This window comes from Dromiciops gliroides, chromosome 5, assembly GCF_019393635.1.
Source record: "Dromiciops gliroides isolate mDroGli1 chromosome 5, mDroGli1.pri, whole genome shotgun sequence".
NCBI classification, from domain to species: Eukaryota; Metazoa; Chordata; class Mammalia; order Microbiotheria; family Microbiotheriidae; genus Dromiciops; species Dromiciops gliroides.
This window is the reverse complement of record NC_057865.1, coordinates 131,550,085-131,563,174: the sequence shown is the minus strand read 5'-3', so window position 1 is coordinate 131,563,174 and position 13,090 is coordinate 131,550,085. Positions and strand designations below refer to the sequence as shown.

Genomic DNA, 13,090 nt, shown 5'->3' with positions numbered 1-13,090 from the left:
TTACCTATAAGATATATCTACTGGAAAAGGAAAATGATTCAGAGTAATAGAAAAACTTGTTTTTATTACCTCTTATCCTTATTATTACAAATGGAAAAACTATACCCTGTAACCATGTACAATTAAGATTAAGTCATTTCTCCTTAAAAGAGTAATAGCACTATGGTATAGTAGAAAGATCAATAGAGCTAGAGGGCCTGGACTTTTTTGCATTTGCTACAAGGCCAAATGGGATACCTTTGGCATGTCATTTAATGTCTCTGAGGATCAGATTTTTCCTCTGGAAAAATAAAGGCATTGTATTAAATGATCTATAAGGCTGCTTTTAGCTCTAAATCTTATGACAATTGGCTATCAATAAATAATTGTTTTTAGTTTAAATTCTGTCTATCCTTAAATCTAATCCATTCAAGTCTAATTCAGTTTATGAGGGAGATGTGCTTCACTTTGCTAAAGAGCAAATGAGAAACAGTTAAAACCTCATCTCAGACACTGATTCATGGTGTGATCATTTATTTTCACATGGTTGAACACATTCTCACACAATGATTAATCTGGCTCTATTGTTTCTGTAGAACTGACAGACAGAAATCACTACTCATCATATCTCCTCACACTCTTATTCCTTGCTACAATTTCTTCCCCTCTCTTGTTTACCTTTCAAGCAGTTGCAGATCAACCACATCTGTTGTAAGCATGGCACTCAGCCAGGAAAGAAAATCAACTTCTATATTCACAGTTAAGTTAGTCTTTTTCTTTTCCTTTTTGTTTGCCCATATCTCCTCTCCCCATCCCTGACCTTGAATACGAGGGAAACCAAAATGGATGTTGAAGTTTTCAAGAAATCGACAGGAGAAATATAATAGTTAATATCTACTTTAAAAATAAATCTAAAAGAATACCTTAAAAAGCCTTATTAAACATTATAAAATTATCTAATCACATTCACAAACAATTTGGCTAAATTACTATTTTACTAGCTAATTCTCAATTATCTAATTTTATTATCAATCCTTTATATTCTCCCATGTTTTGCTTCATAATTCTAAAAATGTTACATTTGACTGGTACTTCTGTTAACTGATTTGAATGCTTCAAAACCATTATATTTTGTGAATTTTATAAATGAGAAAATTGATTATCTTAAGGCCCAATATAAAATTTCAAAGTAAAGTCTTACAAATGGAAAGACAGATTATAGACTAACAGAAAGCACTTTATATTTTTCTGAGACGTATCAACATAAGCACCTTAGAGAATATTTTCCAAATCATAGGGAAAAATGTATTCCACATGGGTACAGTTTTTCATTTCTGTGCAAAACACACACATTAGTATGGAAGATCAAAGACAAACTAGGTAAAACTTTATTTGAAGGGGATCAATAGTAATATAAGATATTCAAATGAATTTTTAAAAAATCATAGAATTGCCTGTTATTTATATCTTGATCAAAATTAACAAATTAGTTTTATAAATCTGACAAAAATCTGTGAAGAAACATGTGCAACCTTGTATTTGAGAGTATAAAACAACATAAATAGTAGTTCTCAACTCTCTTCCAAAGACTTGACTATACACATTGCTCAAAATAAGAATCGACATCAGCTTTTCTGGAAAGTTAGCTTCCAAATGAAGAGGAGAAACCCAAATCCACATACTGTAAATGTTGCCCTCTTCAAAAATCTGTTATTCCAGGTAGAATATGTTTCTATAGGTGGTACACGACAGGGATCATTTTTCTGGTCATTCTGCAACTATTATTTGATATAAGAAAAGAAAAAGAAGTTAGTGCACTAAAATATAGAAAAGTTTTAAAAAGGCATTTGATACTGAATACCCTAAGGATGAGTACAGCTCATCTAACCCAAAGCTTGTTCAAAAGCTGCTGTTGTTTTTTGTTTTGTATTTGACTAAAAGTGGCATTGTTGTAATAGATTCTTCCACATAAATACAAATAACAAGGAAAGTTTTGCTATTCTAATCAAGGAAAACTTTGAATGAAGATAAATGCCTTTAAAAACATTCTAAATGACTTTCAGTAATATCCCATTATGACAAAAAGGCAACAATATTATATTAGAGATAAATCATTTCACATATAAATGTATCATAAGTTTAATTTGAAATGATTTAGAAAATTAAGGGGCAGCTTATTAGGAGTGCTGACTGATAAGACACTATATTTTCCTTTCTTTTAATTACATATTAATGATATATAGAACAATACACAATTATAAAATATTCCTATAGAAAATTTGTATTCTGAAATTTATCCGAGTTATTGAAGCTAGATATTTAAACCCTGTTTTCATTTTAAAATTTTAAAGGTTGCTTTAACACCTCTTTGGAAAAAACTTATTAAGCCCAACTTTGACAAACACCCTCAAACAAATTCCACGTTGAGGACCCCACATCAACAAACAAAACATAAAAGTAAAGATCTTTAAAAGATAAAAAAAAAGCCAGGCACTTTTATAGAGTGATATTTGCTGGAAACATCCTGTGCTGGATTGGTGCTATAAATACTTTCAACTTAGTAGAAATAACTACTTCTAAAATCTACAATGTAAATATTTAAGGAAAGAAGTCTGCAATATTAATTTTAAGTTACAGTTGAATAAAGGACTTCAATGCCAATCTCATTAATACTATATTCTTAGCTTAACTTCCACATGGCTTCATTCAGTAACAGATTCCTTTTTGACACTGATGCTCCATTTACTGAATCCTGGGATGGTCATTCCTTTTACTAACCAATTACTTAAAATGACTCTTTCTGACAAGAGCCTGTCATTGTGTTGGTTTGAAAGTGAGTGATGTGGTGTTAACGTCTAGCCTTGACCTCTCCCCTACCCTCTTTCTTTGTCCTCAGTACACTTATCTCTGATAACTCATACCTTCCAGAAAAAAAGTACTCAGTAGTCATTATTAGTATCTTTTGCACTATAATAAGAACAGTGGCACAGTCCCCAAATCTTTGTAGCCCTGACACGTCCCCAAATCAAAATCTCATCATGACCACTTGTTTTGAGAAAGGCACAGTTTATGCTTTTAGGCAATGACCCAATACTCTGGCTCTGTAACTTACTTTAAACGTTTCTGCCTTCCATGGGATCATATAGATCCACAAAATATTTGTCCATTTCACGGACATAAATGTATTAAAATTATACTTTATGAAAAAAGGACTCTGACCAATCCAGGAAAAGTAGAACATTTCTGAGAGTGACTAAGAATTTTAAAAAATGAATATTGAAGTCCCTGATTATATTATAATTGCTGTGTTTTGGAGTCTTAGTTCCTTAAGTAATGGTTCAAAATGTTTTTCATCTAGTAATCACATTCTCCAAAGTGCCCAAATCCTCCTGGTGGGGGAAGGGGGGGAAATCAGCTTTCATTTCATGTGGAGAAACTACCATCAAATATATTAGCAGCCCTACAATTTTGATCTTTTCATGGCAATTACCTGAAGCCAATGTTACAGACAAGGAAGTATGGAGCATAGAGAGATTTAGGAATCAGAAGATGGTGGTTCCATACATATATGATCTCTGAGGCCTTTTTCAGCTTAGTTCTATGATCTATATATAGGTCACAATTTAAACATGACACTACCAATCAGGTGCTTAGTGGTTTACACAAACAGGTTCTACTAATCACTCTAAAACTCTTTTAGACCAAAAGTTTGAAAATTATAGCTTTAAAATAAATGCAACTCCAGAAACTATTCCCTTCTGCTCCCCTGTAGCTGAAGTGGCTTGACTAGTTCTATAAATCTCGATTATGGTGACAGCAAGCTTAAGCTCTGTCCACAAATAACTGGAAGATGATATTTCCTTTCTTAAGGTGTTCCCTGCCTCCCCCTCCCTCTCCCCTCCTAGGAAAGTAAAGTTTTTGTATGGAATTTGTAGCATATGGATCTATTAGTCCCTTGTTAAATTTTTTTGAGAAGAGTTGTTTTGTACAAAATTTATTGGCATTTACTTATATAGAGAAGTTATTACTATGCATGTTTCTGGAGTCCTACTCCCAAATCTTTTTGAAGCACTGAGGTAAACCTGAGTTCTCAAAATCTATGTCATTGAGGGACTGGCTTTATCAGGTTCTACAGTGCTAGAAAACTTTTAGAACGGTCTTGAGAGCAGGTTAATATTTAATTTGGGGGATAGGTTCAGCTAAGTTTGGAGAGGTTCATTAGCAGTAGGGTGGCCACATGGTGTTGATTCTTTGGCCTAAGGAATCCATAAAATTAAAGTATAATTTTAGAAATTGTTGTCGTTGTTTGTCCTTCGTCCTTGAAGAGGGCCATGACATCAGGGAGGTAATGTCATGACTTAAAGTGAACTGGATTTAAGTGAGGAAGGGCTGTGCAAAGTCACCAATTTCTCTTCTCCAGAGCCATCTGGATTCTAGTGGAAAGATATACACCAGGATGACTGGAGATGGCCCTAGATGTTTTTAAGGCAATTAGGGTTAAGTGACTTGCCTATGGTCACACAGCTAGTAAGTGCTCTCTATCTACTGCATACCGCCTAGCTGCCCCAATTTTAGAAATTAGGGAAAAATTCAAAGTAGCCATCAGTTCTATGTGGGCCCTCTTCTACTTCTGCTATGAAGATAACAAAATGGCAGGAAAGCAGACATTGGGTTCTAAGAATCATGGTTTCTGAATCTTTTACAGACATTAGCTGCTGGTACTATAAATCTCAGATATTTGTCCAGGGACAAAGGAGGACCTCTGTTACATCAATTTTTAGATACCTGTGAATAATACCACCTAGTTCTACATGTTTTATGAAGCTTAAAATAAGATGGCATGTAAAATCCTTTGCAAACCTTAAAATGCTCTACAAACACTAGCTATTCTTAGGATTACTGTTATAAATGAAGCAAGAGGAAGTTAGAGCTAATTGGAAAATAGACCACAATTCTCCAAAGAGGAAAGTAGTCAGTGGAATTGATTTGATGATGTTTCTAAAGGCAGCAAAAAGCACCATTTCATGGGATAGTTAGTTGTATTATTCTGCAGTAGTTAAGATGAATATTTATGAAACAGACAAACTTCATCCCCTCCAAACTATCATGAAGAGAACATCGCAAAAAGCTTGTAGGTGATTAGGAGGTAGAGAAACTCTATGAAGGATCTAATAAGACAAACTAAATTATATCGCCATGTACTTTAATGCTTGATGACTTCAATGCAAAGGTAAGCATAGGGAATAATAGTGAAAATTATGTTGGGAAATATGGTTCAGAAGAAATGAGAGGTTAGATGTTTGTAGACTATACAATAGCCTCAACTCCAATCATGAATATTGTCTTCATAAAGAAAGTAGGCACTGGGCATGATGAACAACAAATAATACCTTCCCCAAATTAAAGTCACTGTATTCTCATACACAAGAAATGACAGGTTACATATGTGGGAGTCATTTTCCTATCTGTCTATGCACAGTCCTATTCTGACCTTGTTATACGCAAATGGCAAAATCAACACAAAATTACAAAAAAATTTGAAAAATAAGTAGATGTGGCACTAAATACCGGCAACTCCAACCTGATCTATTTTAAAATTACTTTAAAAGTTAAAAAATTAAAATAAAAAATCAACAGATATAACCATCTCCCAAAGAAGTTTAAATGCTATAAAACAATTGTTCCAGCAGGTGATAAAGAGATTAAAACCTGTTTCAATTTGATCTTCTTTCCAGGAGGAGAAAGATGGAAGCCATGGGTAACACTGGTATAGAATATAAACTTGTTTGTAAAATCTTATAGAGGATGGTGGAACATAATGAGCAGCATCATCTCATAAAACAGAAACAGTGAAAGGGAAAAAAACAAGAAGCCTGGTAAGAAATCCAAAAGGAAGAATCAACCTGAGTGTATTTAAGGATGAAATTAGAAGGGTAAGAAACTAATGAAAAATTAAAAATATCCATAAAGACTTTTATAATAAACACTTTAATAGCAATACAATGGCTCCATTATATTTGAACTCTAACATAACAGGCTTGGATTTTGAGTATGAGGAAGGACACATGGAATTGAGGAAAAAAAAAAGATAAGATGGGCAGCTGGAGTAACGTGTATAAGAAGAGATCTGTGCTAGAGATCAAAATAAGGTTATGAGATCAATTCTCAAGATATATGAAAGAAGTTTTGAAAATCACAGAATAACTATCCTCTTCTGAATAACCGAAAAAATCAATAACTACCAACCCATAGGCTTCCTTCCTCATTTCTGTAATACTAGGAAGGTTCTGAAGACCAATTGAGGATGGTGTGAGAAGAAAATGGACAGGCTTTTGCAAACAATATTCAAAGCAGAACATAACATTACATTTTCATGCCCCACAAAAAGGTGAAGTGAATATATGATTCTATCATTCTCATTAGTTGTTGACTATAAAATGTATTTAATTTGATAGAGCAAAATGACACTTTACCAACAAAACATCTTTCATACATGTTATCTACTGTTACTTTTAAGTAATTGTGATAAAGAATTTTGCTCTACTAAACTGAATCCTTTTTACAGTTAACAAAGAATAAGCACAATAGAACCATGTATTCATTTTTGTGTCAATTGTTTGAGGGTAGCTCTGATATTAAATATAAAATTCCTTGAAAGAAGTAACAACAGAGGTAAATTTGATGAATTTGTTTACCAAACAAGGTATAAAATAAACATTCTCTCAAAGATGTCTGCTGCCCACCCCCATGGATTCAGAATCCAAGTAGAAGAGGGGTTCTCTATAGACAGAAAATTACACCAGATGCTTCAGTTTTCAGAGGACACTGTACTGAATATATCCTACCCCAGAAAACTGTAGAGCCTTCTAAATTAAATTCTTCATCTTTCAAAAAAAATTGGCTTAATTACATAGGAAAAATACAAGTAGATGTATGAACGTGAATGAATGTTTTCTAAACCACGATAGGCAAACAGACGCACAACTTATAGTCCATTAGTGTGTGTGTGTATATGTATATGTATATGTATATGTATATGTATATGTATATGTATATGTATATGTATGTGCATGTATGTATCTTACACCAACAATGTGGTTGTGAACTAGGTCCAGAACTGAATAGGAAGAGGAGAAAAAGCTGTGTTGTGTTTGGATAACGGGACAGTGCTTTTAATGACTTCAAGCATCAAGCAGCTCCCTGAAACAAAGGTCCATAACATCAAAATTCTTCCTGTAATGCTGTATGGCAGTCATGGAAAAGCAATTTCAGAAAAATTCATGGTGAGGGTCACCCAAAGGGCAAACTACAGGTCCATGTTGGTACTGAGAAGGATGAAACATATTGCTTTTGAGGAGCTGAGGGTAAATGGAAGTAAGTGGAATAAGGAATGCCCATAGAGAGATACACAACTAGAAAATGAGGTGAACCAATTATGTAACAAGTACAAGATATGATCTACGGAAATGCCTCTATATGCCCACTGCTATCCATGGAATATCAAAAGATCTAGATGGATCCTCTCAGATCCTCCATTCAAGGAAAGTGCCCAGGCCTCACTCCTTTCCGGGACACACTCCAGACTTTCTCTATTATGCCTCTGCCCTGAGTACCTTGTTTCTAACCTCTCCTTTACAGCTTCTTTTTTTTTTTTTGTGGGGCAATGGGGGTTAAGTGACTTGCCCAGGGTCACACAGCTAGTAAGTGTCAAGTGTCTGAGGCCGGATTTGAACTCAGGTACTCCTGAATCCAGGGCTGGTGCTTTATCCACTGCACCACCTAGCTGCCCCTACAGCTTCTTTTTATGGCTTGGCTTTCCCAATTAGAAAGGAAGCTCCTTGAAGGCAGACTGTCTTTCTGCGTGAATCTGGATACTTAGTGCTTAACACAGACACACTATAAGAACTTAATAAATGCTTGTTGACTGACTGATTTGGGTTGACTGCAAACTAGGGAGTTGTAGGCTAGTAAATATTTTAGGGCAACTAACTTTTTGGAAACTATATTAAAGGTTATCTTGGATTATTATTGTCTAAACACACAAAATACAGGTATACTTTACTTTATACAACAAACATGTTCCTATATAGCAGCTCTTTGTGGTGGCAAAGAATTGGAAATCTCAGGAATGCCCATCAATAGGGGAATGGCTAAACAAGTTGGGGCATATGAATGTAATGGAATACTACTGTGCTGTAAGAAGCAATGAGCAGGAGGAGTTCAGAGAAACCTGAAAGAACTTACATGAACTGATGCTGACTGAGAGGAGTAGAACCAGGAAAACATTGTACACAGTACAGCAACATTGTGTGATGAACAATGGTGACAGACTTGGCTCTTCTCATCAGTGCAACAATACAAAACAGTTTCAAAGAACTCATGATAGCAAATGTTCTCAACATCCAGAAAAAAGAATTGTGGATTATGAATGCAGATTGAACCATACTGTTTCTACTTTTGGGCTGTTTTATTTTTTCCTTCTTTTTTTGAGGTTTCCCCCTTGTGCTTGGATTCTTCTTTCACAAGATGACTAATGCAGAAACATGTTTAATGCTATTGTACATATATAATCTATATCAGACTGCTTTCTGTCTTGGGGAGGAGGGAGGAAGGGGAGGGTGGGAGAAAAATGTGGAACTAAAAATCCTATGAAGACAAATGTTGAAAACTATCCTTATATGTAATTGGAAAAAATAAAATACTCTTATTTATTAAAAAAATGTGCTCCTAAAATGTTTATGTATATCTAATTTATATAATAATCACTAAAAACTTGGTAGTTTAGCCTAGTAATGAGCTATAGGAAAAATCCTTTAATGATACAGATTATCATTTATTCAACTGGCTCTCTTCCAAGAAACTTAATTTTCATATATCCATTTTCTTAAAGCAAAAAACATACATACTTGTATTCAGAGCCATATAAATTGTAATTTAACAATGAAAATATATACCTTCTGGATTAAGTCTTTTAATTTGCAGACTTCTTCACCCAGATCTTCAACATTACTAACCAAATTTTCACAAACTGATGTAAACCTTTGGGAGGATCCCCATTCTAGTACTATCTGTTAAGATAGCCAAAAAGTGTATTTTAGAGAATGGAAAACAACTGCTGCCAACTATAATACGTACAAATAAAGACATTTCTTAAAATAAATTATGCATATTATAGGAGTAAGAATTGGAACTAGAACTGTGATTTCACTGGTATAGGGAACTAACAGATGAAAACTCTATCAATATTGGCCAGTACCTTCTTTGCAAGTTACTTTTAGGAAGTTGTCTAGACCAGAGTGTCAAACTCTGCAAAAACATGCTACTTGAATCAGTTTAAAACATAACTGGGAAATGTTTTACAAAATAAAAACATTTTAAAAATTAAAACAAAAATAAAAACATAAAAATATACAATAAAACACAGATAATGTTCATTTGTGGTTTTCTAAGCCAATATTCGGACTTTAGGGATCCAATATATCTGAGTTTGACACCATTGGTCTAGCACTGATAGGTTAGGTCCAGGGTCACAAAGACAGTTATTTTGTTCACAGTGAACAGTAACAATGAAACTTAAGGTATAGAAAAAGAAATTAATTTTTAAATACAGAAAGTAGTCTTTAGAATTACTAAGTTCATAATACATATGGGTATATACGCACATCTATATGTAGATGCACATTTTCATCAAATCTTCCTATGGAAACATAAATAAAAACCATAAGCTTCTCATACTAGAATAACATATAATACAGAAAAACTCTAGAGAAGCCCTGACATCTTAAACTACAAACAAAAATTGATGAAACTAATTAGTAGATAAACTATAAGGTATCCATTATCAATTACTGAATACTTTCCTATTTTAAAATTGTGATCTTTCTATTTTAAATATACTTTTTTCCTCAAAATTTCTGATGAAACAGATTATTTGTAACACTGATAAGCACAATATTTTGTTTCAACTTTCACTTGGAATTTATGTTTTAAACAATTAAATTCTTAATAAGGAAAAAAGTAATTTTGCTAATTAATAACTTTGTTCAAAATTTAGTCTAGGTAATTATCTTTTTTAAAAGGTAGAACATATGGGTATTTTAGTTGTTAAGAGGAACAGAACAGAAAAATTTAGCAGATTATTTAGTATATATTTCACATAATTATGGGGATATGTATATATACATATATAATTTCACCAAATGAACAGTTTTTTCATTTATAATAAAGTTTACCATTTGTTTTCATTTAATGACATTTTTTGATGATTACCTTATGGGAATTTACTGGTAACTGGTTAATTATGTTCTGCACTGCTGTAGTTAAATGACCACATTGCTTGTTTAATTTCAGCAGAAAATTGAGGAACTCATCGCCACTAGACAAGGGAAAGACAGAGAATAAAATAAGAATCACTCAAAAAACTAAGTTATATTGTTCAACAATTTGATTCAATACATCATAACTGCCACTGTGTAGAGATCCCTATGGGAATAACAAATTGTAAGATAAGATCACTTTCTTCATGGAGCCTGCCGCATAACAGGAGAATACTGACACATACACATATAACTATAATACAAAATAAAGGGTGAGATGATTACCTTATGGCCAGAGGGCTTCAAGAAGAAGGTGGCAAATGATTGGGGCTTTCAAGAATAGGTTGATTTTGAATAGCTGGAGGTGGAAGGAGAGACCACCATCTAGGCACAGGAATAACACAAGCAAAGACATGAGAACTGGAAAGTGGGAAAGGGTAATAGTGAATGCAGTTTTATTGGAGCCTAGGCTACACAGGTGATATGAGATGGAAAGGCAGGGTGGTACCATATGTAGGGGCTTGAATTTTATGTGGAAGACAGCAAGAATCATTCAAGAATTTTGGGCAAAGGAGTGACAAGACAGATTTATGGAAAGGAAGATCAATCTAGAAGTGAAATGAACAGGCTGTGATGATAGCTTGTATTAGTGTGATAACAGAGAGATCACAGAAAATAGGTAAGAACAATACTGATGAAGTAGAATTGATAGTAGTTAGTCACTTATATGAAGAAAGTGAGAGAAAAGGAAGACTTTGAGATAAGACCTAGAATTTAAATATGTGAGACTGGGTAATGGTAACAAAACTTAAGAAATATGTAAATCAGAAAGTGAAAAAGATTTTTGGAGAAAGATAAAAATGAGTTATTGATATGCTGAATATGAAATTAAGGAGGGTCTTTAAGACGGAGCTTGGAAAAAAGGACCCACGTTTCGAGGTCAGGGCCAGATATACAGATATAGGATTCATATGTGCAAAATTTAAAGTTGAAGCCATGGAAATAACTACAGTTAAGGGAGAAAGTAAAAAGACACCAGGAAAAAATAACTAGGGATTTTCCTTTTAAGAGACTATGAAGGGGGCAGCTAGGTGGCACAGTGGATAAAGCACCAGCCCTGGATTCAGGAGGACTCAAGTTCAAATCCGACCTCAGACACTTGACACTTACTAGCTGTGTGACCCTGGGCAAGTCACTTAACCCCAATTGCCTCAGAGAGGGAGAGAGAGAGAGAGAGAGAGAGACAGACAGACAGACAGACAGACAGACAGACACAGACACGCAATGAAGAAAATCCAACATAGGAATCAGTAAAGGATCAGTCAAATGAAAATTAAGAGATTGATGTCTAAAAAGTCAAGGAAAGCGATATTACCCAGGAAGAAGTGGTAGTCATTAGCATCAGATATTACAGAGAGGTCAATGAAGATGAGGGATGAGGATGGACCACTGAACTTTGCTATAAGCATATAACTGGTGAGCTCTGAAAGTAGTTTTTGTAGAACAGTGAGGATGGAAGACATTAAGTCTAGCCGCGAATGGGAAGAGAAAGCTAGGTAGGTGCCTAGAAATGACAAAAAGATCAAGGGGATATTTTAGAGGATGGGCTGAGAGTACTTATATTAGAAGGAGGCAGTGGTGAAAAAGTGATTGCCCATGTATGAGTGAAAGTGAACTGATGACTGACTGCTGGACGAGGTTATATGGGAGATGGGAATGAGATACAGAGAACAAAAAGAGTGTATTAGCCTTAGTAATAAGAAGAACTAACTTTTTCCTTGGATAGGAGGAAAGGAAAAATAGGTCATGAAGTTTTAAGGAAAAGACCAGGAAACCTGAAGAAACTTTGTTGGAGGCTTCAGTCTTCTCAGTTTAATACTAAGCTCGCTCATTTGTTTTGGGGAGTGGAAGTCTAGAGACTGGGACACTTGAGAAAAGGGAAAAGTCTAGAATAGTTGGTATGAAGGATGAGCCTGGGAATTAACATAGTAGAAAAGAATTTTGTGTATATATAATAAAAGTATAGAATGGCCTTTAGTAGGAAATAAGGTATAGCTAAGGTTTTATGTAACATAAATTTACAGTAGGTTAAAGTGTGATCTCTTAAGTTTTTGAGTGAAGCTCAATACTCTGAGAGCATTATAGGAACAAGTAAATACTGAATGTTATGGAGGGGATATAGCCTCTTACACACTATGCATTCTAGCCAAACTTGTTCCCTATACATGACATATAACACTAGGATTGCAAATAAGACTGACAGAGTAAATTGTGGCACTACCAACAGAAACAGTGAAGTGAGAAGTGGCTGTATTTTGGGGAAAAGTCAGTAAGTTCGATTTTGGATAAGGTAAAACGAGTTACCAGAAGGATGGATATGCAGAAAAACCCGGTCATACAGGCAATAAAGAGATGGGCATGGAGGATGAGAACAAAGGTCAGGCTGGAGATATAGATTTGGGAATCACTTCAGAAAGTGACAGTTAAAGTTATGGAAATGAATGAAACTGCCAAGGGAGAGAGTAAAAAGAGAAAGAATCATGGGGAACAATTACATTTAAGGAGCTGCGAAAGGCCACTGAAAGAGCAAGGGTTAGAGAGGTACAGTAGGAAATAAGGAAAAAATACTGGCAAATGAAGGAAAGAAAAAATTTGGTCATAAGCGTCAAAAATTCTTTGCAGAAAAGTCAAGGAGGAAAACATCTCTATATAAAATGATGACAGAATTGATGGCTTTTTTTTTGAGAGAAATTTCAGTAGTGAGATGAGGAGAGAAGTTAGATAATCTTCATAGC

The 13,090-nt window shown here is 34.4% G+C and overlaps 1 protein-coding gene across 1 annotated transcript in view; it reads right to left on the bottom strand.

Moving 5' to 3' along the window:
- Positions 1-1,604: 1,604 nt before the first annotated feature.
- ASZ1 (ankyrin repeat, SAM and basic leucine zipper domain containing 1) overlaps positions 1,605-13,090 on the bottom strand; it is a 105,837-nt gene continuing 94,351 nt past the window's right edge. The window contains exons 11-13 of the mRNA XM_043968289.1: positions 10,249-10,354; positions 8,934-9,047; positions 1,605-1,757 (exon numbers count right to left, since the gene is read on the bottom strand). Coding sequence (XP_043824224.1) covers positions 1,605-1,757; positions 8,934-9,047; positions 10,249-10,354 — 373 coding nt within the window. The remainder of the gene's footprint in view (positions 1,758-8,933; positions 9,048-10,248; positions 10,355-13,090) is intronic.